We start from the raw sequence: 23,512 nt of genomic DNA on the forward strand, positions 1-23,512 counted from the left end.
CTCACAGGCGTGGATGGCAGCGGTGGGGTTGGTTTGGGCATAGAATAGAATTATTGAGGTTGGGCAAGACGTCCAGGGCCGTGGAGGATGGGAGTGCTTGGCAGGCTGGGCATCACCTAACCATGCTGCTCCTTTGGGGTTTTGCAGGCTCTTCACAAGCAGCAAAGCCTTCAGAGCTTAACAACCTTAATTTGGTGAGAGCTTCGCCTGCAGGAGGGTCATTAAAGCAACTGAACGTGCTTCCTGAAATATCCCCAGCACTACTGGATCTGCAGAGGGAAGCAGAGGTGGAGCAGGCTCTCCTGGCCAGCAGCACCACAGCCCAGCCCCACGACTCCACTCACGAGCCCAAGCTGCCCAACAGGTCTCTGGACTGAGAGCACAGACTGACTGCCATGTGCAAATTAACAAACACACTATTACTTTTTTTTAAGTTTTTTTGGTTTTTTTGTTTCCTTTTTTTTTTTTTTTTGCACAGAGTATATAGGCTACTTACTTCTACCTCAAATCTTGAACTGATGGCCTGACAAAGGCAACCAACTGAGGTATGAGAAACAAGCTTGTATGGGGAACAAACTCCTGTTCGAGCGTCATCTGATTGTACATAGTTTAAAACTTCCCTGAGAAGTATGAAGTGTTCAAAAGTCAACTTGCATATGAAGCACATAAATGCAAGGGATTATTGTGTAAAGAGAAAAGTATTTGATACAATTGTACATAAGAGTTTTCATATATAAATATATATATAAAAAAATATATATATATCTTTTACAGAGGCTATTTTAATCTTTAGTGCATGGAAAACTGAGTGAAATTTTACAATTTTGGCAATATTGTTTTCAGTATCAGGTTGCTGTTTAACTTTGTGAGAGAAATAATTCTGGTGCCTTAAATGCATAAACATAACTTCTAAAAGCCAGACTGTTCCAAAGGGATCGTCCTCTTTTCAGTGGAAGTTCCTTTACACCATGTACTGCGGGGTTGGGGCAATCCCAGGTACTGGTTGTGTGGAAAAGTGACCAGGAACAGCCCTGTGGAGAGGGATTTGGGGGTGTTGGTGGATCAGAGGCTGGATGTGCCCTGGCCATGTGTGCTCACAGCCCAGACATCCAACCATGTCCTGGCGTGCATCTAGAACATTGTGGGCAGCAGATTCTGCTCCTCTGCTCCACTCAGGTGAGGCCCCACCTAGGGTTCTGCACACAGTTCTGGTGCTCTCAATGTAAGGAGTAATGAGTTCAAACTGAAAAAGGGGAAATTTAGGTTAGATGTAGAAGAAATGGAAATTCTTCCCTGTGAGGGTGGTGAGGCACTGGTACAGGTTGCCAGAGAAACTGTGGATGTCCCATCCCTGTAGTGTTCAGGCTGGATGGACCTCTGAGCAATGTGAACTAATGAAAGCTCTCCCTGCCCATGGCAGGGGGTTGGAACAGGGTCATCTTTAAGGTCATTCTTCCCCTGTACTCAGCACTGGTGAAGCCACACCTGGAGAGCTGCGTCGAGTTCTGGCCCCTCAGCTTGGGAAGGATGTTGAGATGCTGGAGCGTGTCCAGAGGAGGCAACGAGGCTGGTGAGGGGCTGGGACACAAACCCTGTGAGGAACGACTGAGGGAGCTGGGGGTGTTCAGCTTGGAGAAAAGGAGGCTCAGAGGTGACCTTATCACTCTGCACAGCTCCCTGAAATGTGAGGGTCAGGCTCTCCTCCCAGGCAATCACTGAGAGAATTAGAAGATACAGCCTTAAGCTGAGCCAGGGGAAGTTCAGGCTGGACATTAGGAAAAAATTCCTCACAGAAAGTGGCTGGACATTGGAATGGGCTGCCCAGGGAGATGGTGGAGTCACTGTGCCTGGACGTGTTTAAAAAAAGACTGGGTCTGGCACTTAGCCATGGTTTAGATGATAAGGTGGTGTTGGGTCAAAGGTTGGACTTGATCATCTCAAAGGTCTCTTCCAACCTAGTTAATCCTGTGGTTCTGTCCCTTCCAACCCAAGATTTTCTGTGATTCATTTGGATTACTTAGCACAAATTTCGTTCCCCTTGGAAATTTATTGTACTTAACACATTTAGTAACAGAGATCTTCAACTGTGTCAAATGAAATTTATAAAGAAAAAAAGCAGTGGGCAATTACAGAGCAACCTGATATTTTCCTGTTGGTGGAAGAACTTGAATTCCATTATTTTTCAAAACTTCATAAAAATTAGTATTTAAACTGTGATTGTGTGAGACTTTAGAGTGGACCACACAGGAGGCACTAAATAACTCTTCAACAGTGCAGAGCCCCAAAACAACCAGAGGAAAAGGCTGTTTTGACTGGGAAGAAGTTGTTACCAAAATAAATAACTTGTGCAGTAAACCAGGGGTGGTCTCATAACAGTGCACCTCTCAAACACGTCATCACAGAGGTTTTACCTGCCATGTGTGCACAGCTCTGAGCACCACAGCCCTCACCACAGGCCCTTCCCCTCCCAAGGGGACCCAGCTCTACCTGTCTGAGGTGTGTGCAGCAATCCAGCCTTGCCCTGCTTAGAAAAAATAACCTGTGCCAGTGTAATGCATTTTCACACCCCAAAACCACATCTGGGTTTTGGGGGTTTGAAACCATAGAGCTGTTTGGACAACAAAACCAAACTGTACTCCTAAGGGGACAGCTGTATCACTAATTCATCCAATACTTTTTTTTTCCCTGCAACACAATATTACACTTTGTAGTTGAACAGCCACACTCTCTATATGAAAACATCACCTTCAAGTGAGTTATGCTGCCTTGTGTAGCAATTCTGGGCTAGTCAGAAATACACTTGTTTTATAAGGAAAACTGTGGATTCATGGTTGAATAGACATTTAAATGGAGATGTCCCAAATGTTTTTATGTGGTCTTTTAAGTTCATCCATTAATGGAGTGGGGATAAAGAAATGCCCACCTCAGTCAAACAGATCTTTGTCACTTCTGACTTCACAATGACGCTTTTTATTTATAGAAAGGTTGCTTTCTGTTGGTGTTTGTTGGTACCTGTGGATGGAGGACTCCCAGTTCTTTGTGATTTGAGTTCTGCTAACATGAGGTTGCTAACTCTGGTGATGACTACTTTGGGGCAGGTTTATCATGGGTGGGAGGGGGGTGTTGTTACTTTTTTCCTTAGGAGCAACTCAAATACCAGTTCCACTGAGGCCGAGTCTGGGAATCCACCTTTGCCAGGACTGTGGTTCAGAACAAGCAGCAGGGATAAGGGCAGAAACACTTCATGGTCACTTTAGATCCATCCCTGAGGGACCTGCCCCGGTGCTGCTGCACCTGTGGGGTTTCAGGGAGTGGCTGCAGGCTGCCCCTTGGTTTTATCACAAGCTGGTCCTACCCAGCCTTAGCTCCTGTAGGGGAAGGACCTGCTCTGAGGGTCAGGGAGAGCAGCAGCTGCCCCTGGATGAAGCCAGGCATAATTCAGCCAGTACCTGTCTGTCCCAGTCCCTGACTATTGACACGTTTGCACTTTGAGACAGGTGGCGAATTATGTTGAGTGCCAAGTTTATTCAAAGCAAAGGAAATGGATGTTAGAAAATTATAAACCGAGCACAGTTTTCCCTTTGCTGAAGGGAAAAGTGCTCCAGAACTAACTCATGGAACCAGGGACATGGGGAAGATGGGAATGATTCAATGGGCTCGTTTTGCTGGCAGAAATGTCATCACCAGTGCAGATACAAAAGTATATTTGTCATGTTAACATTGAAAATAATGGTTCTGAATAAAGTTAACTGCCTAATGTTATGACTTCCACTAAATATGTGAATTTGCTGCTTCTAAGAGGCAATGTGAAAGAGGAAGTATTACTTTTGTGTACAAATTTATTTATTTATTAGAGAATTTGGTACAATGTTGTACATTGAAAAACATGTAAGATATTGAAGTGTCTAACAAACGGCATTGAAGTGTCTTTAATAAAGGTTCATTTATAATATTACGGCTGATCTGTTGAGAGTGAGCTTTTGGGAGTTTCAGTTGAAAATTAAATAAAATTCTAATCCATTGCTATATCTCTTTTCTGTCTTTCTGTCATGAAAATGGAGGTTAACTGCCAAAGTACCTGCTCTTGAAATTGGGCCATGAGATCCTGGGGAACAGCGTGAGGCTCTGACAGCCTGGCCTGTGGATGGGGTGGAATTTGGGGCTGGATGGAAAAATACAATACAGGACTTGTAAGAAATACATTTCCAATATATCAGCTTGCCTTAGTGTCTGGCAAGTCCCCCTATCTTGGCAGTGAGAACAGAACAAGATGAGGTGGGGGGTGTGTGTGTAAGTAAAAACAGGGCCAGGACAGCACCAGACCCAGCTGCAGTGGTGAAAACCTCTGCTGTTCCCAAACCTCAACCCCACCCTGGGTGGAAATTCCACAGGTAACTTTGGAGATAAGCCTGAATTCCTGCTTTAACTAAAAATCTCAATTCAGTTTCTGTATTTTTCTAAAAAATTAAAACTAATTCCCCCTTGAAATTATCACTTTGGGTATAAAGCAGTTGTCTGAGAATATTCAAAGTTCCTTAACACATCTAGGAGTTAAAATTTTTTAAAATTGAGAGAGGTTTTAAGAGGCTGGTGCCTGGTGTAAAATTTGTTATCCCACTTTATCCATGTAATGGGCTACATTAAATTTGGTAAACTTGAAATAAAACATTGCTAAAACTTAAGGCAAACAGTCATAGGACAATCCATGTATTTTTTGGTCTATTTTTTCTCCCCACAGTCCCAAAACTAAAAATGTCCTTTTCATCCATATTAAGCAAACTGGTGCATGCAGAGCAGCCCTGGCTCCTGCTGGGGCTGTCAGTTGCCTGCTGCCATTCTCAGGTACCTTTGGCCTTTGGTGCAGAGCTGCTCCACTGGCACAGGGGAAAGGGAATCTTGAGGTCTGTCCCCTCCCACCATCAGGTTGGCTAAAACAATTTGGCTGCTTGGCTGGGTTTTGTTGGGTTTTAGTTAGGGTTTTTAATTTTAATTTTAAAAAAAGTGATGACAAAAACTGATTCTGCAATATTAAATAAAAACAACAAAAAATGCACCATTTGGACCCAGTGATATAAAGATGATTATTTACAGCTCAAGTAATTAAATGCATCAACTGCAGTGCTAACCCCCTCACCATGTTTAAAGAGCTTCAAGAGAAAATGTGATAGCTTTTTGAGACAGAGTAATAAATCTCCCTCCCTTCCCAGCCCCTAAAATTGAATGTGATAAATGTATATATATATAGCATGTCATAAAAAGAGACAGCCTCAAAGTGGCAGGAAGCACAGCTACACCAAGCCATGGCAGTGAGTAGTGTTACCAACCAGCCAATGTGGGACTTGGCCGAATTCCCCATTTTAATTGAAGATTATTTTTAAGAATTATGTCCTTTGTTCTGTATGTTTTACTTGTCTGCCAATTATTTTCTAAGTTTTGGCCTCTGAAAAGTCTTACAACTCTGTCATGGATAGCAGTGTAATAAGCCATCCAGCCCGTGCTGTAGGCACTCTGGGCAGGGGCTCTGGTGTCACTGGTGTCCCCTGCTCAGGCCACTGCCCTGGCCTGGCATTTGTCCTCCCTCTCCCAGGACTCCAAACTCATTGTCCTCATGAGGGGAACAGCCTCACAGGTAAATTACAGCAGCCAGGGCAGCACAGCCCCCCTGGCACATCCGTGCTGGGATGGCAGGGACAGTGCCAGCAGGACGAGTGCCCTGGCATGGCCCCAGGGCCCTGTGGCACCCACTCCTGTGCCCCGTGTGAGGAGCTGCCCACGGCCATGCAGGGAACCATCAATCACCCCCAGAGCCCCCTGGCTCTGCTGCCCACACAAACCCTCCCCAGCTGAACCTGCCAGCCACCACACGGCCAAGCCGGCGCTGTAAACCCCCAGCACCGTGATAATTTTGAATAATTCCAATAAGGTCTTTTCATCTCATTCATCCCCACACCGTTTTGGCTGCTGCAGCTTGTGTTTCCTATATGAGAACAGCAGCAGGATTTTGCCTGCCAGCAGCCCCACAAGAGCCCTCAGGATCCACCCCTACATCAGCAGAACTCTGCTGTTCTCCCTGCCTTGCCCTCCCAAGCTTCAGCACTGCCATTCTCCTGCTGCTGAGGGATGAAGACCAAAAGAAGGCAGAGCTCCGTGTCTTTGCACAAGCACAGCTGTAAAATAATACAAGCCTGTGCTTTTACTGGAGAAATATGAGTGTGATTAATAAAGCTGCACTGGCTCCCACACAGGAATGCTTGCTGAGCACCTGTAGGTATAAACAGGAATATAAACTTCCATAAATACAGCTCGAATCAGAAACAAATGGATGATTGTCTTTGACAAAGAGTTCTCCCAAGCCAGGATCCTTTCGGTGCTGTTGGAAGGCAGCAGGCTGTAACTCTATCAGCCCCTTCCCCTCCCCTGTTACGAGGCAGGTGCCACTGAATGATGAAAACTTGCTTTATTTCAGCCTCCCCACTCAGCCCCCAAGCCAGAGCTTTCCAAAACACTTTCCCTGCAGGAGTTCTAATAATGCCTTTTGCAGCCACCGTAATTAGCTGTTTACCCCCCAAACATTACTTTTTTGGCACAACTCTTCAAAATTACCTCACCCACTTTCCATGCAGGAAAATTTCATGTTTGGGAAACTGGATTATTGGAGGATTTACTTTTCTCTAGCAGGGAGAGTGGCCCTCAGCCTGCGGGACAGCTGCTGTGAGGGATGCGGGAGGAAGGCTCTGCTCCCAGCCCGGCTCCTCCTCCGGCTTCTCCCTCTGCAGGACGGGCCGGGCTGCCTCAGAGCAGCAGCTGCCGAGTCTTCTCGTATGTCCCCAGGAAGATGAAGCCTCCCAGGCTGATGGCTGCCATCCGTGGGACAACACCTGCGAACAAGCTGGAGGCAAAGGAAAGGCGCTCTGAGAGGATGAGCAGGGAGCGGATGCAGGGGCTTCGGGAAACAAAGCCAAGAAAAACTCTCTCTTGCTTTCTTAAATCCCACCCCACCACTCACTGCAGGAATCTGTCTGGACTTCCCTAACACAGCACTCCCAAGGTTTGTGGTTTTTAACCCCTCTCCACACTGCTCGGGTGCAGAAGGAGAAGGCAGAGGCCATTACGGGCCACTGGAATGGGGAGCTCAAGCACAAGGCCACACAGAGCTGCAGACAGGGGAGGACATCCTGTCCCCCACTGCCCCTCAGGCCAGGGCTGCCCCTTGCAGAGCCAGCCCTGCTCACTGCAGTGGCTCCTTCCCAGGAACAGCCGTGAGGAGCAGAAATATTCCATTCCATTCCATTCCATTCCATTCCATTCCATTCCATTCCATTCCATTCCACCTTCAGCTGCCACCCTTTTTAGGTGCCTGATCTTCATAAAAATTAACAGGAAACTCGTGCAAAGCCAATTGCTTGACACCTCTAAACTCACAGTTGATTTAACAGCTTCAGGACAGGCCAGGGTATCCTCCCAGAGGATTACAGGCTTCCTTTGTGGCAAGCAAGGATTAAACTCAAATCTGTTTGGCATCCCACCCCCCTTCCAGATCCATGGCACTCAGCCTGGCTGGGCTCCACAGGGATCCTGTCCCTGGCTTTGCCAAGCACTGCATGGTCCCTGCTGACAGGGTGTCCGCAGTGGGACAGGCTGGAATTCCTGGAGAGACCTGGCTGCTCAGGAGCTCCCTGCTGCACTGGGAAACCTCTGGCAGTAATGAGCTCTGCTAAGGAGCCGGGAGCACACAGGCAGATGGAAACATTTTATGGCTTTACTAGACAGCAATTGGGCCTATTACCATAATGACAGCTTTAAAACAGAGTAATTTGTACAAGGCATGTATGGACAGAGCACTGATAGGGCAAATCCTAGGGAGCAGCACACAGCATCCCTCTCCTGCTGCATTAGGGAGCCTCATTACGGGAGCAGGGGCAGACATCCATTTCCAGAACAGCCCACTCGAGACACAGCTATTACACAAACAGGGGCCCATAACTGAGTTACCCAGAAGCTGCATCCCTGGCAGCCCCCATTACTAACCATCACTTCCAAGAATCCTGGCCCTGCTTCTCCCAGATTCCTGTTCCCACCTGCCACCCGTGGCCTCTCCAATCCACGCTTCCCCCATGGGCTCCCTCTCTGTGTGAGGGCAGAGCTGCACAGCTGCAGGGAGGTCCCAAATCCAAAGAGCAGAGCTCTGTGGCAGGTCTGATCCAAACTGGTCTCTGCTGGACTCCGCCTGCCTCCATCAGCAGATGAGATAAATTTGGTTTATTTCTGCTGGCCCCATCAGAAGCCGCTCTGGTGGGCAGAGGTCTGCTGTCGAGCTGATTTGGTCTGTGTCTGCAGATTTCACCTGGCACCCTGCCACTCCTCAGTTCCTAACAGGAGACTAACAGGACCCCTGCAGTTACCCTTTGGATCATTGAATCATGTAGGTTGAAAAAGGACAAGCCCAAAATAACCCATCATTACCAAGCACCCCTCTAACCCACGTCCCCAAGCACCACAGTTACACACGTTTTGAACACTTCCAGGGATGCTGATTCTACCACTTCCCTGGGAAACAGGGCAAAGCAATGCAGGGCCTGGACACAGCACAGAGGGGCCAGTGCTGAAAAAAGCACTGTGTGTAACTTGCAGCCCAGTGGTGGAGGCTTTCTCCACCCTGCCTGGCTGCCAGGTAAAATTCTGCCTTCTCTACTCCCCCAAGAGAATTCTCTGCTCTCCTCCCCTCGAGGGGCTGCCCAGCAACAGAGGCTTTCTCTGTGCATGTGCTCTTACTGCTGAGGCATGTGCCCTTCTGGTATTTTTCCACTAAATTGAGATTCATAACCTACACTTCAACAAATAAAACTAAACAATGTCTAGGGATTGCTATTGCAAAATTAAATCAGTACCTCACACGTGCCAATCCCGCTCTGACCAGGATGTTCTTGGGAGGAACAGGACACCTGGTGCAACACCACCAGCTCCATCCCCAGCTCTACACAGCCACCTCACCAGCACCACCCCTCCAATAACCCTCATGTTTCCCACCAATAAGTTCTGAAGCTTCATCCATGGCTTTCAAACACCACTATCTCCTTGTGAAAAGCTGTTAGACAAGATGCAAACCCCCTTTCCTGTGAATGATTCCTCTACTCCCCTGGCAAGAGCAAAGAGGTTCACAGATCCACTCACCCCATCCCCATCCTAACCCCTGCCAGTCCTGGCTCTCCCTTGACAGAAAGGGATGTGGAATTTCTTGGCGTGAAGCAGAGGGATTTACTAGGTGCAGACCAGGAAGCTGAGCCCTGTGCTCTGGTTTTAATAAGGTGGCAATAAGCAATGCGTCTTTCTGCCCTCAGAATTCCTCCTCTTCAAGTACGAGATTTATTAGAGGAGCCATAAATCATGTCATGTTGTAACTGGCCAAAAAAGCCCGACATTTTTATTGGTTTTGATTAATAGATTTATAATTGGCAGCAGGCATGGCAGCCTCTGCGTTTATTTTTCCCAAGACTTTCTTCCTTTTCCTCGCAGCTGACGCAGCTTGGCCTCCTTTACATGTTGCTTTTTCTCCAGATCTCTTATTGTTTTGATTTCAACTGAATTGTGTTCCCTTTGGTCCTGGTCCACTGGTGCTATCTTTGGGCAGAGTTTAATTCTGGGTTGTTTAGAAAAGGGCACTGCTGAAACACCCTGAAAAGAACACAAACATACATTTTTACTTTCTGCTGCTGGCCGGGGGGTGGGGGAGGTTTCCTCAGTCAAATCCATGCTTCTTCACACCCTTCAGAGCTCAACTAGCAGCAGACATGGCCTCACTTCTCCCAGTCCCTTTCAAAACCTGCCTTAAGGGTCCACCAAGCCACGCAGGGCCCAAAACTCATCCCCTGCCACATCACCTTGTCCCCTCCGAGAGGCAAACCTGAGACAGCCCATCCCTGAGTGCTGCCGGGGGGCACAGCTGGATGCCTTCCTGGAATCAGTGTTCAGGAACTTCCTGCAATTTGTTTTGAATTATTTCCCACATGTGTAGAAAGAGGGTTGAACTTTCATTAGCTGGGCAAGCAGAGATCAGATGTTCAGAGAAAGCTGTCCCCTGCAAAGCTGTGTTGTGCAACAAAGGTCAGGACAGTGCCCTGAAAGAGTGAGAGGACTGAAAATCTAGGGGAAACTACCGGGGAAAAGCCCAAACCTTCCAAAAATCCCTGATTTTCTCTTCCAGGCCAAAGACAGGTGAGACACAAGCCCTACTGAAGGCAGCACAGGATCAGCTTCATGGACTGGAGAAGTTAAGACATACATTCACTTTCAGAGGCCAACTACTGGTATAAGACACGCACTCAAAGAGGACAAGGTGGTGTAAGTGAAGCAGTGTCAGTAAAAATCAATAATTTTGACACCTCCAAATGTTCTAGAAACACCAGCAGAAGGCTCTGTGTTCCCACACTGCTCCAAGGTCAGGGGAGCAATTCTCTGTCTCAGGACTGGACAAAGTGAGGCACTTAAGAGACTGGATGGACATCACCTCAGCCTTCCACAGCCGGTCAGAGGAAAGCCCAGAACATTTCTACACTCTGGCTACAGCAGGAAAGCCCTGCAGAGCTGCTCTGTGGCTGCTCACACCTACTCTTTGTACTCAAGCCTGGCTCAGGAAACTTGCACTTTTGCAATGGGTTCCACACTGCAAAAATCTGGGGGCACGTGCTCAAGGTCTCTAGGAGGAGATTCAAAGCTCACAGCTCCTCTCTGTGCTTCAGCTTGTCCCACTGCTGGCACCACGCTGGCACTGCCTGCTCACATGGTGCTCCACAACAAGAATGGGGAATTGAACAGAGGAGACCTTGCTGGTGCTTTCAAATCTGCAAGAAATTGTCAGGAGGAGGAAAAACTGTCCCATAAGGGGCTTGTGGGTCCTATGCTGACCTTCCCTGGCACCTCAGGAGAGGGGATTCACGTCCCTCAAATGAAACTGCTGAAACTGCCATGAGATGTGCCTGGATTTAAATATATATAAATCACAAATGCTCACAGGGAAGAGTCCATCATGGGTTATTAACACAAAGCCAGCCTTGCCTCTGACACCTGCAGCTGGGTTCAGAGGTTGGATATACTCCCAACAATGCCTCTTTTCTGTACTCTTCCCTGGACACTGCCCCCAGCCAGGGCTAAGGTGAGGACACTCAACATCCCTGAGGGATTTGTTCTTGGCTCCCTGACTGTTGCTCCCTGCCCAGGTGTGCAGCAATCAAAAGGCTTTTCTGTATGCCAGTATTTAAACAGAAACAGATCCCATCCCATCCTCTCACAGCCCCTAAACCACACAGACAACACAACCCCTGAGGTGCAGCACGTCCTTACCCTGACAGGCCTTGTGTCCTCCAGATGCCACCAAGGGCAGCCAGAACATTCCCACTGGCATTGCTGGAACCAGCCTGCACCACAGAGAGAGAGAGAGATTGGAAATGTTGGCAGAGGTTTAGTTCTTTACTGAGCTCCTGTGCCTGGTTAGTGCTACATGACAGGAATTACAGACATCCTCATAACCTCCTTACCCCAGGCACAGGCAAAAGCTCCTCATCTCCAGGAATGGAAAAAAGGGTGGAAAGTGAACCAAAATCAAGGTCCCAGAGCTGGTCAGTTCAGAACTGGGCAGCCAGTCCCTTCTGCACTACACTCAGCTCTACATCCAGCAGCTGCCACTGCAGTTAGACCTTAATAAAAACACTCTCAAAGCACCAAGTGACTCTGCTGCTCCTTCAGATTTAAAAGAACAAAAAAAACCCTGAGTAGCGTATTGCATGTGAAAATTGTCTTGAGTGCAAAACAGAGGACAAACAGCAGGACTAGAGACACTTAAATTCCATGTGTGAATTCTTAATGTGAAATGACTAATAGAAACAGAATGGTCTCAAAGCACCCTCATTTCTTTACCAGGTCGCTCAGGAGAGAGGAGAGGAGAGACGAAACCCAGTTTTTACAGGTTTATCACCAACACTATCCAAAGACAAAGAAGCTGCAGCAGACACAGCCCAGCAATGACAGATAACACAGCAGATGAGACTCAGCTGGGGAGGTGCATGTTAGCAACAAGAAACACTCCAAATTGAGAGATGTGAGCAACAGGGTAAAAAACACCCACAGAAAGTCCAGAATGCCCATCCTTCACCAACACAACAGCTCTTTTCAGGGCTGGGAAAGGCTTTATCCACCTGCTGAGGGGTCAGCTCCGTGGCTGTCAGCTCTGCCCTGGGTCAGTGAGATAATGATGGGAACACCAGACTCACTAGCAATTTCTAAACTTATTAAACTTACTGATCTTATAAGCAATCTCCCTTTTGCCCTGGTTGGCTGAAGTTGGCCATCACAATCTCTATAGTTTAACATTTTACAGCAGAAAATCCAGTACCAGGCCCTCCTCAGAAAAGACATACACACACTCTGAATTATCAAAACAGCAGAATAAATCCCTGATGGGCAGTTTAACATTGAATTAACTCTGACTCTGCAAGGCTTTTCTTCTAAAGACACTGCATGAGAGTCTAGAAGCTGAGCACAAGCCCAAGTCTGTTTCAGCCAGCTCCCTTGGGAAGGGACCAGAGAAGAATTCACAGGAAAGGGACACAACAATTTCATTAGTTCTGCATGCAGCGCCTGTTCACATCTACTCCTGCCTTCTAGGACAAGAGCAGAAATGATTATTAATAGGTGCTGGATTTCATTCTGTAAGGACCCTACAGAAACACAGGAATGCCCAGACCATTGCCTGGCCTGTCTGGTGGCCTCCTTCCCTCTTACCTTTGCCAACATAATTCTTGTCTTTGCTACGTCGAGCGGTGTGGTGACTGCAGCTGCAAATCCACCTGAGAAAATTAAAACACCAAGCACAAGTGAGACATTGTTGTGTGAATATGAATGCCACACTGCCTATAATTCCCAGGGCTGTGGTCAACACTGCTCTGTTATTAATGCCTACAGCAGGTTCCCTCACGTCAGAGCCCAGGTACGCCTGTCCAAGGTCTGTACACACACCTTTTGTTACTGTGTATTGACTTCAGAAAACAGCTCTCTGCTGCTAAACTGTAAATCCAAACATCCCCAGGGACATTACTGTCATTTTGTTCTCTACTCTGTACATATATGAACATAGGAAGGTTGTAAGGATAGCAGATTCCACTTCCAACATCCACAGCAAGTTTGGAAGGAAAAAACTGCTTACTCATTTGCAGAGATGGGAAAATAAACCAGTCACACTGTGTTCTGCCTAGAGAATTAAAGTCTGACCATTTAAATGCTGGAAAGACAGAACCATGCTCTGTATCTGAAACACATATGCTTGGGCTCCTCACTAGATACACACAGACTGGATCTGGGACTGTTCCAAGGAAAAAAGACAAGTCATTGTTTGGGATGGAGCTCATCTCCAACAGATTAAATCAGCTCCACTTTGGATAACAACAATGTGAAGCTGCCCAAGGGTCTTAGGAAATTGTCTGAAGTCTGCTGTCTCAAGTGCCATCTTACCCTCAGGGGCATTTTTATTCTCTACTCTCTCCCAAACTTCACCCTTGGAGCTCATTACTGTCACTTGCCACAGCCAGCTCAGATGTGGCTTTCCTCCTGAAAGCCAGAAATCTTCAGCTTATCCATCTGCATGTCTCGCCCCCAAACCTGTGTGTCTGGCTCTGTATTTTAACCCTGTGACTACAGCCAGGCCTCTTGTGCAATCCAGGGACCAGCTCTGCTGCTTTTCCTCCCAGGATTTTATTCCTTTCCCTTATTTCCCCATCCTAAAATCAATTCTAATCTTTCCCTCATCTGTTCAAAATATTTCAAGAGAGTAATTCATGCTGAGGAAGAGCCAAGTGAAGGAAACTTCTAAAATGCAAGAATGAAAGGGGAAGAAAGCGGGGGGAAGAAAAGAGAGCAAGAGACTTCTTCTGAAGTCTTTCTTCTTCCCCCTAATTTTTTCTTTTCTCTGGAGCTTGTATAAATCCTGTATCTGCTACAGCCGGGAACAAAGTGACTCCAAAGACTGAAGCCTGCACAGTGCCCAGGGAATAAGCTAAAAATAATCTATTTTCTGTTCCAAGTTTTATGGAATGTAGAAAAATTGATCTCTCTTTTTGTGGGATGGTAGAAGGGAAAAAAGCATTTCTTCTAAAATCTGTAAAGTAATGAAAAAAAAAAAATCCCTGCTGGCTTGTGTTTTTACCTGCATCTCTCTTTCTCAAGCACCTTAAGTTGAACATATTAAACCTCTGTTTTACGACAGAGGAGGCTGGGCCAGCTGGCACCTTACTTGACTTCTTACAGTTAATTAAAGAACGTCCCATGACAGTTCAGGAGATGCAGTAAGGCACATGTGCAGTCCCCTGGATCTCAAACAAGAATAGCAGGAAAGCTGAGTTAGTGAGCAGCCCAAAATGCCTGGTTTTAGGAGCAGCTTCCACTCCCTTAGGGTTGGCCCATGTGGTTCACTCTGCCGGAAGCTTTCTAGCAGTGATACCTCACTAAAGAGCAGAAAAATGGGCTGTATTCAAGAAGTCAAAGCAGAAACTATGAGCAAGTTAAACTAAATTCCACTCCATTCTTGGACCTTCTTTAAGGTCAGAAAATCTTTTTATTGTGAGCCAGTTTTTGCGTAAGTGACCAAAAGGCTTTGAGAATGGTCCGGATAGAAACTTTGGTACTCATGTCAGCAATGTATTTTTAGAATGGTAAAAATAATCTCCATGGAAAATAGTGGCTTTACAAGTCTGGATGTAGAAGCCCTTCCTTTGCCCACAGACCAAGCTAAAATTAAACAGTGAACCACATGGCTGTCAGGCCTGTATCAAGCAAAAAAATCTCAAAGCATCACCCAGCTCTGATGGCAACACTTTAGTCAGGTTAACTTATGTCCCTTATCAGATCTCTGTACCTTTTTTTATTAATTTATTCCTGAGAGTTTCTTATTGGCAGCAGCTTCAGTCTTGGCTGATAGAATGGTTAGAACAAACACAATTTATCCTGACATGATGTTCCCAAATTCTTATCTGAAAAGTTTAATCAAGGCTGATTGGTTTTCATTTTTTTCCCAGCTGACATCTGGATCTTCCCTACTCTTTCATTATTAACATTTCAATGTTTCTTTTTCCATCACTGGGAAGTATTTGGTACAGATTTACCAATCAGTTCAGAATGGCAACAGCAACAATAAAATGCTTCATAAGCACAACAAGCAGCAGGATAGCGGCTAAATTAAAAGCAAGTTTGTGTATGCTTGACAAAAACATGAGATTAAAGCTAGCATTTGTTGGGGACTGCTTTTTATTGAAGGCAGAGAGTCTGACAAAATGAATGTTCTCCAGCCTTAACTCTAAACGTCCAAGATAATTTTAGAGTGACCTCTTAAACTTAGTACACAGGTATCCCGGAAGAGAATAAAGGAACTTAAAACTTGATTGTTCCAATCACCAGATTGACACAACAGACATAAACTGTTAAAGCCAGTCTATTCATTGAAAATAGGAGGGCTGTGCACTGCACTAATCCACAATAGGGCCCAACAGATCTTTAAATCACTTATTAATTTAATAATTATTCAGTTCCTGCTGCCACTGAACTCACCAAGAGCTGCCACACGATGCTGGAGTCTGCTCCACTAATCAGCAACCAGGAAAAGCATCAGAATATCACATGGACAAGAAAGGCCCAGACACATGGAGCCTCCCACTCCTAAATCATCCTGGTTTCTCTGCAGAGCTGATAGAGAAAAAGGCAGCTCTGCAGTGAGTCTGTGTCCAGGCTCACTCACCAACCCTTTCTTGGAGAAGGCTCCTCTCTCCCTTGCCCTAGACAGAGCTGGGGATGACTTGGGCTCAGCAAGTAGGCTTAAAGATGGAGTTTCACATGAGAGAGGGCTCTTGGCTCATTAATACTTCTAGCAGAGTGACAAATTCCTCTATTGGGAAAATAAACCTTCATGCAGCAGTGGAAACTTCATCACCCATCTCCCAAGAAGTTACAATGGTCACTGTATATTCACACTTTACCAAGTCAGGGTGTTAAACAGAAAATCCCCCTGCTACTCACACTTTCCCAGTGACCAGTCCTTGATGGAAGTGCTGGTGACAGACATCTGCAGAGCATGATTTATCTTTATTTGGCAATAAGAATAAAAAGACTTATAAGACTTGAAGACTTAAAATATTCCCCTAGGTTGCTGCTGGCATTTTCTACCATTTTGGCTGTCATACCCAAATAAAAGCATCAGAACTGAGTGAAATACTTCACCTGGGAACAATACATAACCCTAGGTTCTCACAGCCTCTAGAATTTGCTGCTACAGGAAAATGTTTCTCAGGTACTTAGACACAATCCTCAAATAAGATCCTGTGAAGGGAGGAAGACAAGTTCTCATGCAGTTTTGGCATCTTGCTTTTCTGTACCATTTTAACTTCTCCTCACCTTTTCTGCAGGGTTCAGAGAATCCTTCTGGCCATTACAGGGTTCTCCCTGAGTCTGAGTTCCTGTCATGTGGCCAGACCTCTGCTCTCTCTTCTGCAATACCAGCCCTGTTCTGTAGGTCAAGCTCATTTCAAGAAGCAGGAATTTGTTCCTTGTTGGAATTAGCCCATCTTAGGAAAAGAAAAATGATTCAGGTCAAACTGCACTATTGGCTTTCTTCATTATAATTTTCTATACTGACACCTGGAGGTTACCCAGGACCTTGTTTTTTGTTAATAAACAGGGGTTTTTTTCACTTCCACCCTGGTATTCCTTTCTCTCATTGGCAAAAAGGGATTATTGGAGCCTTTCTCTTTAGAGGAAATATTAATTCCAGGGCGTTTTCTCCTGAAATTTGTCTCAAAACCAAGACATGGGTTGAAAAACTGAGTGGCTCAGGTCCAACACTAAACCTCATAGCATCCTTTTACACTGACTGATTTCCAAGTTCACAAATGGTCTTTTTCAGAACTCTTCAATCAATAAGTTCTTATTTGAACTTTTATTTTATTGGTATCATGTTGAATTTTTTTAAGAGGAAGTTTATTCTGGTCCTTTATCGGTGTGGGAAGGACACCTGCCTATAGCAAAGTGATCCAAGAACCTCTTTGGATTTCAGCAGAAATACCAAGACAAAGCACTGCTCCCTCCAGAGATTTAACCAATTCAGGGCTAGGAGCATGTTCCAGGCAGACTCTGCAGTGAAATCTTGAGAACTACTCAAAAATTTATTCAGAGCTATAGAGTTAAAGAGGCTTTTAGACACAGTGTGTAATCTTGTCAGAGCCGATTAGATCAAAACAAAAGTGATGGGAAATCCTCCCTGTTCATTTGCAAAAAGCTCTCCTTGGTGCATTATGACTCACTGGACTTGCACCTCCATTCTTGGTGACTCTGTCACCACAGAGCATTAATTATTAATGTTAAGCCACACTTTTTCTTATGGCAGTGAGAAAGAAGGCATTTTAACGGGGGCAATTAGCAGTCCCATTAAACGGATATTCAGGTTCTTTGACAAGCTGGGGATCACCTTGCTGCTCCAGGGCAGTGCTTTTCTTTTCCAACAGCTAATACCCAGTGGCAGGATTTCCTTGCCACTGTCCCACTTGCATGGAGAACACAGGAAACCCAGAAGCTGTCCTGGGACAGCCTGCCTTGGTACTCTGCAGGGCTGGGGTGGTCCAGCCAGGCAGTCTAAGCCCTGAGGTTTGGTTCAAACACAACCTCAGGCTTGAAGTCTCATTTAGATCTACCCTTGGGTTCTTCCCCACCAGCTGCTCAGGTATCACCTTCTCCCACTCCCCAAATACTCCAAACACCTCTGTTAAAACGCCAAAGATGATGATAAAGCTGGACAAGGCCTTGAGGGATTAAATTATTATGAGTCAGAGAGGATTCCAAATCTCTAATATTTATGCATGCCTATTACATTTCCATAAAAAGCCCATGGATCACATACATCCATTTTACATATGAGGGCTGAAACTGCTGCCATTTCACAGGCACTGGGGATGGAATTCAACAGATTGTTGCTCTTGGTTCTGTCTCCACCAAATAGTTATAACCAACTCATACACACACATGTGTGTGTGCCATAAAGGGAAGCTAAACAGGACTTTTCTTTCAGTTTCTTTCAGCTTATTACCCTGCCCCTCAGGACCTCTAACATATTTTTAGAAAGTATTGAATTCAAGCAAAGAACACAGGAGAAAAGCCTGTCTGTGTGATTTCACCACCATGGTGGCATTTGAGGGCATATCTGTGTGCAAAGGTTGTTTTTTGGATAACATTCTCCTTTTAAGGATAATAACATAATGATTTAAAATCAATTCTATGCACACATCCATCTCATTTCATTCACAGGGTACTGGTGATGTTTTAATTTTTTTGTTTTGGGATGGAAGGAAAGGGATAAAGAGTTTGGTTGGCCTTTTCTTCCCTCATATGAAGCTACATGTAGGTAGTTAATAATTTTTAGCTCTGGAATCTATTGTTCAGAATGCAGGAAATTATTTTCCACTACCTCCCCTCAGCAAGAAGGCTAAATATTTTCAGTGAAACAGAATGGATGCAGTACTAGACAGATCAATATCAGAGGCAGCTTGTTAACATATCTCAGAGGGAGATAATGGAGACAGAGGGGAAGGTTCTGATCCAAAAAGAGCTCAGCCTCCTGAGCTTTGAAGCAGGTCCTCAAAGGACACATGAGAAAGGAAGATTACAATACTGCTGGTGAAAAGGAAATAATAGGGAGACAAAGAACACAGAAGGAAAACTGGGTTGGAGGAAGGGTAACCTAGAGAATATTTATCCTCACCAATTACAAAATGAGCTACAAAATAAGACTCCTGCTCTGCAAAGATTTGTCCTTGGGGAGAATAGAGCCTAGGTGGTCTCATCTACCACCACTTGGACCTGGAAGTCTTTGTTCTGGAGTCTCCAGGACCTGGTGTCTCCTCCAACACCAAGTGTTGGTGTCCCCAGCATGTGCAAAGGACAGTGAGCACACGTCCATGCACAGCTGGGCCTCTGGAGGCTCCTTCTGCAAGATTTCTGCTAGACAAGGAGCAGACACTGCTGAACATCTATTAAACAGTAGCAAGTCCAAGCACAACTGGTCAGAATCAGGACACAGAGAAGGAATTGGAGGCACTGGGCTAAATTCCCTACTAAGGCACCAAATTTGACCTCAGGAAATTACTCTGCAAGGCTTTGGGTAAATCAGATAACCTTTCCAGCTCTCTGAACAAGCCTGAACACAGTTTTTGTATCAATCTAACTGTAAAGAACTCAACAGTGTTAAATTAATGAGCCTCATCACACCTGCAGACATACAGATTGCATTTTAAAGCATTTTAATCTGTTAGTTTGATTTGTTTCAAAAGGAAAATGAACGACCTGCTTCATTCACTCTTACTTTGTTTGCACTGATTGATGAAGTCAGTGTAAAATCCAACAGCAGGATCTTAAGCAGAATAAAACTCCCTTCCCATCAGCATAAACAGAAAAAATACAGCTGGACAAGACTACAAGAGGTCACCTAAAATATTCCCTCGGCCCCAAAATGGAATCAGCTCTACCTCAACCCTTCCCTCATTGCTCACACACCCGATCTGCTTAACTCTGTGCAGCCACAGCCACGCTGCCTCCCCTCAGCTGTGCAGTTTCAGTGCCCTCCAAACGAAGCCTCAGTGTCTGCTGGAATTCTGCTGCTATTAATACTTCATTTCCCCCAACAGAACTTATTTTAAAAAAATACATACAATGTAATGGCTCCGAGTTTGTAAGTTATCAAAGAACAAGCTTTGCTTTTGAAAATCTCTATTTCAAGAAATGCTATAATTTCTCTTTAAACAGGATTTATTTTTTCCACATATTCTGTTACTAGTTTGGAATCTCAAAATGTATTTTAGCTCCTTGGGGAAAAAGCTCTGGCTATCCATTCCTTTACTATTAATCTGTTTTTTCTATTAAGGCAGTTGAATCTCTCCTCCTTCAAACTGTCAGCTATACTGATGAGTCATTAATTGATTTTTTTTCCCTCTTTTTGTTTTTTTGGAAACAAGTACAGTAGGATAAAATCAAGCAAGAAGCCTACTGAAGAATTCAATTAACTTCTGGCTTGTTTGGTAATAAATAGTGCAGTATTGTATTCTGCCACCCTTTATTCTTGTTGTAGTGTCTGGAGATTGCCCAGATGTTTCATCCTCTGGGTTTTTTTGCTGCAGAAGGCTTTTGCCTCCAGGCTGAGCAGTGCTGGCCCTCTGCTCTCCTGCCTCCAGTTAATCTAGGTGGCTGTCAGAGCTGTCACAGGAATGGTGAATCACGGCCTCTGCAATCTCTTCAGCCCCTGGGGAAGTGCTCGGAGCGAACAGCTGCACAAACCCCCACCCAAACGAAGTTTCTCCTGGATGAGGATTTTACAAATCAACTTTGAAATAATCACAAAGCCTGACTGACAGGCCCACAGTTTTTAAATAACAGAAATTTGTCAAAAACAAATTGGTTGTCTTTCAAACAGACACCCTGGTTGAGTCTTTTTTTTTTTTCCCTTCTTCTCTTTCCTTTGCTGACTTTCCCATTTCCAAACAACAACTGGATCCGTTTTCTTCTAAACAAACTTGAATTACAAAGGAATGTTGTTCTGCTATACTTAATAGATTTGCACATTTTTTCCCTTTCTTCTTTAGTCTTTCCCAGTATAACATATAATCCTTTGCACCTGCAAAAGCTCCACAGACTGCTGACTGCCAAGAATCCACCACGTGACCCTGCTTCCATGACCAGAGATCCTGTGTTTAAAGAGAAAGGAAAATAAAAAGTTATTAAATGTTTGAATCTATCTGATCCCCATGTGAGTTAACTCTGAGGATGGGAACTTAAGTGAAAAGCTATTTTTGTGGCATTTTTGAGTGATGTAATAAGTGATTTTTCCCAAGGAACTTGTGTACTTGAACAAGCAGATGGAGTGAGAAAGACGTCTGGAACTGAGGAGGACTTGAAGCAAATTGCTTTCAGGGAATTCATATGTATGTATTTAAGCCTGTGGCCATGCAACTTTGCAAATATTTTGTGAATTTATTTTCTTTTTGGCAGATAAAACAGCACAAAGCAAAACACTGAGCGTGAGGGCGGCATGCAAGAACCAATATCAGCTCAGCCCAGATGTACAAAAGGCTCCCATTTAAATTGAACAGCTCCCACTTCCACGAGACACAAATCCTGTTTGCTCCCCTACATTTCTTCAACCAACCCTTCCCCTCATACCAAAAAACCCCATCATTAAGAAATGACTCTTATCACTCCCATTATATCCCAAAGCAGGTGTGTCTCTGTTTTTCACTTGGCGTTGTTAGGGACCACACACCCTCCTCTCCATGGCTCCCACACACCCTGCTCCCGTCCATTTCCTCACAGCAGCACTTAAACACACACATTTAAAGCCCCAACAAGAACAGTGCCTTCCAAAACCACCTCTCAAGTCACATCACACAGCTGGATGAGCCCCATGAGTATCAGCAGCAAAGGCCAGCGTTTGCAGGGAGAGGTTTTCCCTGGAGCTACAGTCACTGTGTCCTCCCCTCCTGCACCCTGCTCCATCACCCCTTTCTCATCTCCTGAGACACTTCCCATTACAAGCTCTGGAGGAGGTTTCTGCTTTATGATGTGAGGATCAGTACTGAGCAAAAAGGGATGGGATCCACAGCCCTTCTGATGCCCACCACCGAGAAATCAGCAATTTTATTTTATAGCTGTGGCATTCTCCTTCTTTTTAAAGTCATATTACTTCTGTACTATAAAATTTTCTTAGAAGCAACTGGATAGCAGTGCTAGGCTGAGATTATTGCTCTTGGGCTCCTGGTCTGCAGTACAGGCACTTTCCACTGGAGCAGGAGAGCTCTGCTCTCGTTTGCTGACTCTTCATTTAACATGCTGTCCTCGTGACTCGCTTCTTCCAACTTGGCTGGCGGTTATATTTCAGTTGAATGTTTTAAAAATCAAACTGTTCAAGCAACAATGGCCAGCCACAATGTTGTTTGGTACCCTGCCACAGCTAAATAGCTGCAGCTCTGCTGTACGAGAGCACTAAAGGGGTTCCAGCCTCTCTAATGCTAGCCATTCTTTTCCTGGTGTTTTTGGTATGGGATGCTATTCTGCCATCACCCACAGCAGAAACTGATTTTCATTTCATAAATAAATAAATAGAGAATCATAATTCTTCAAAACCATAATATGCTTTTCTGGAATAACTTACAGTCTTTGGACATACAGTTCTCATCCTGATGGAAGGACACACTCCCATAGACAAACTACCTTCCAGACTATCTGGGTACTCTCAAAGCATAAATCCCACCTTCAGCACCCATCTGCAAGACACTTCAGGTGCTTAAGAAACCTTGAATTGAAAGCCAGGGTTTAAAAATTGAGCTACTAGAGCCACAGCTTTCTTTTGATAAAAACAGAAATATTGTATTTTTTTTTTAATTACACGTTCTCCAAACATCTGTACATCTACAGCTAAGGCCAAGAACTCAGAACAGTTACTGCTGCCATGTAAAAATGCACTGTGGAAGAGCTGCTGGAGGACTAAGAGGGAAACCAGCCCATTAATACAGACATTCATGGCTTTGCCAGAAGCCCAGCCTATTCTCAGTCATGATGGGGTTTTATGTTAATGTCATTGTCCGAAGAAGAAGGAAAAGGCCATTCTGATTTCTTGGCATGTAGCTCTAAAATCTAGTTTCTGATAAAGCCTGGCTGACCAGGGCAGCTCTGCACAAAGAGCCTCTGCCAAGCAAGGCAAACGGTGATGAATTCCCATCCATTACGCCTGCAAATTGACAACAGGTATTTGCAACAGTCATGCAATATGGAAAATGCTTTAAAAGGGTGGAGCCAGGAACAGTTCAATTAAATTAGGGAAAAGGAGAATTGAGGCTGGAGAACAGGAAGCAAATTCCCCAACAGTGAGGTCTACTGAACCACAGAGCCAGCCTCCCCAGGGAGGAGAGGAAAGCCCTCTCCTTTGAGTCATTTAAAAATAGATTGGAGAAGGCACTCAAGACTGTGCTGTGGGGAATAATCCTGCACTGGCAAGGGCAGGATGAGATGACTTCATGTGTTTCTTTCCATCTCCAATTTCGGTGATTCACCCAGGGCTCCAAACCTGAACATGCAGAAGAGCAAGAGGGAAGCAGGGCACGAGGACATGATCCTGGAGGAAGCCAAGAGGAACAAGTGTCACAGGGCCAAGAGGACCGGCAGGACTCCTGTCCAAATTCTTTCTAACCACACGATGCTGTGGGCCAGGATGACGTGCTGGAGGTCACACGTGTTTTCTCTCATAGCCCATGGACCAACTAATGGGCAGGGCTGGTAAGTCAGGCCTGTAAGTTCTTCAAAAACACTCGCCCTTTGAGCAGGTTTTAATACCATTAAGACAGGGCAAAGCACAGAAGGGGGTTAGATTACTATAAAACCAGGGCCTTGTTCCTGGAAAAAAAACAGAGGATCCATATACATATCTCCCTAAAACACTGACTTT

The 23,512-nt window shown here is 45.2% G+C and overlaps 2 protein-coding genes across 2 annotated transcripts in view; one reads left to right on the forward strand and one right to left on the reverse strand.

The window, feature by feature from the left end:
• LRIG1 (leucine rich repeats and immunoglobulin like domains 1) overlaps window positions 1–4,020 on the forward strand; it is a 92,676-nt gene extending 88,656 nt beyond the window's left edge. The window contains exon 19 of the mRNA XM_041460577.1: window positions 148–4,020. Coding sequence (XP_041316511.1) covers window positions 148–377 — 230 coding nt within the window. The 3' untranslated portion in view covers window positions 378–4,020. The remainder of the gene's footprint in view (window positions 1–147) is intronic.
• Window positions 4,021–6,442: 2,422 nt separating this feature from the next.
• Window positions 6,443–23,512, reverse strand: part of SLC25A26 (solute carrier family 25 member 26) — an 82,440-nt gene continuing 65,370 nt past the window's right edge. The window contains exons 7-10 of the mRNA XM_041460588.1: window positions 20,690–20,759; window positions 12,775–12,839; window positions 11,338–11,411; window positions 6,443–6,889 (exon numbers count right to left, since the gene is read on the reverse strand). Coding sequence (XP_041316522.1) covers window positions 6,793–6,889; window positions 11,338–11,411; window positions 12,775–12,839; window positions 20,690–20,759 — 306 coding nt within the window. The 3' untranslated portion in view covers window positions 6,443–6,792. The remainder of the gene's footprint in view (window positions 6,890–11,337; window positions 11,412–12,774; window positions 12,840–20,689; window positions 20,760–23,512) is intronic.

This window comes from Pyrgilauda ruficollis, unplaced genomic scaffold (assembly GCF_017590135.1).
Source record: "Pyrgilauda ruficollis isolate IOZ18807 unplaced genomic scaffold, ASM1759013v1 scaffold10, whole genome shotgun sequence".
Taxonomy (NCBI): domain Eukaryota; kingdom Metazoa; phylum Chordata; class Aves; order Passeriformes; family Passeridae; genus Pyrgilauda; species Pyrgilauda ruficollis.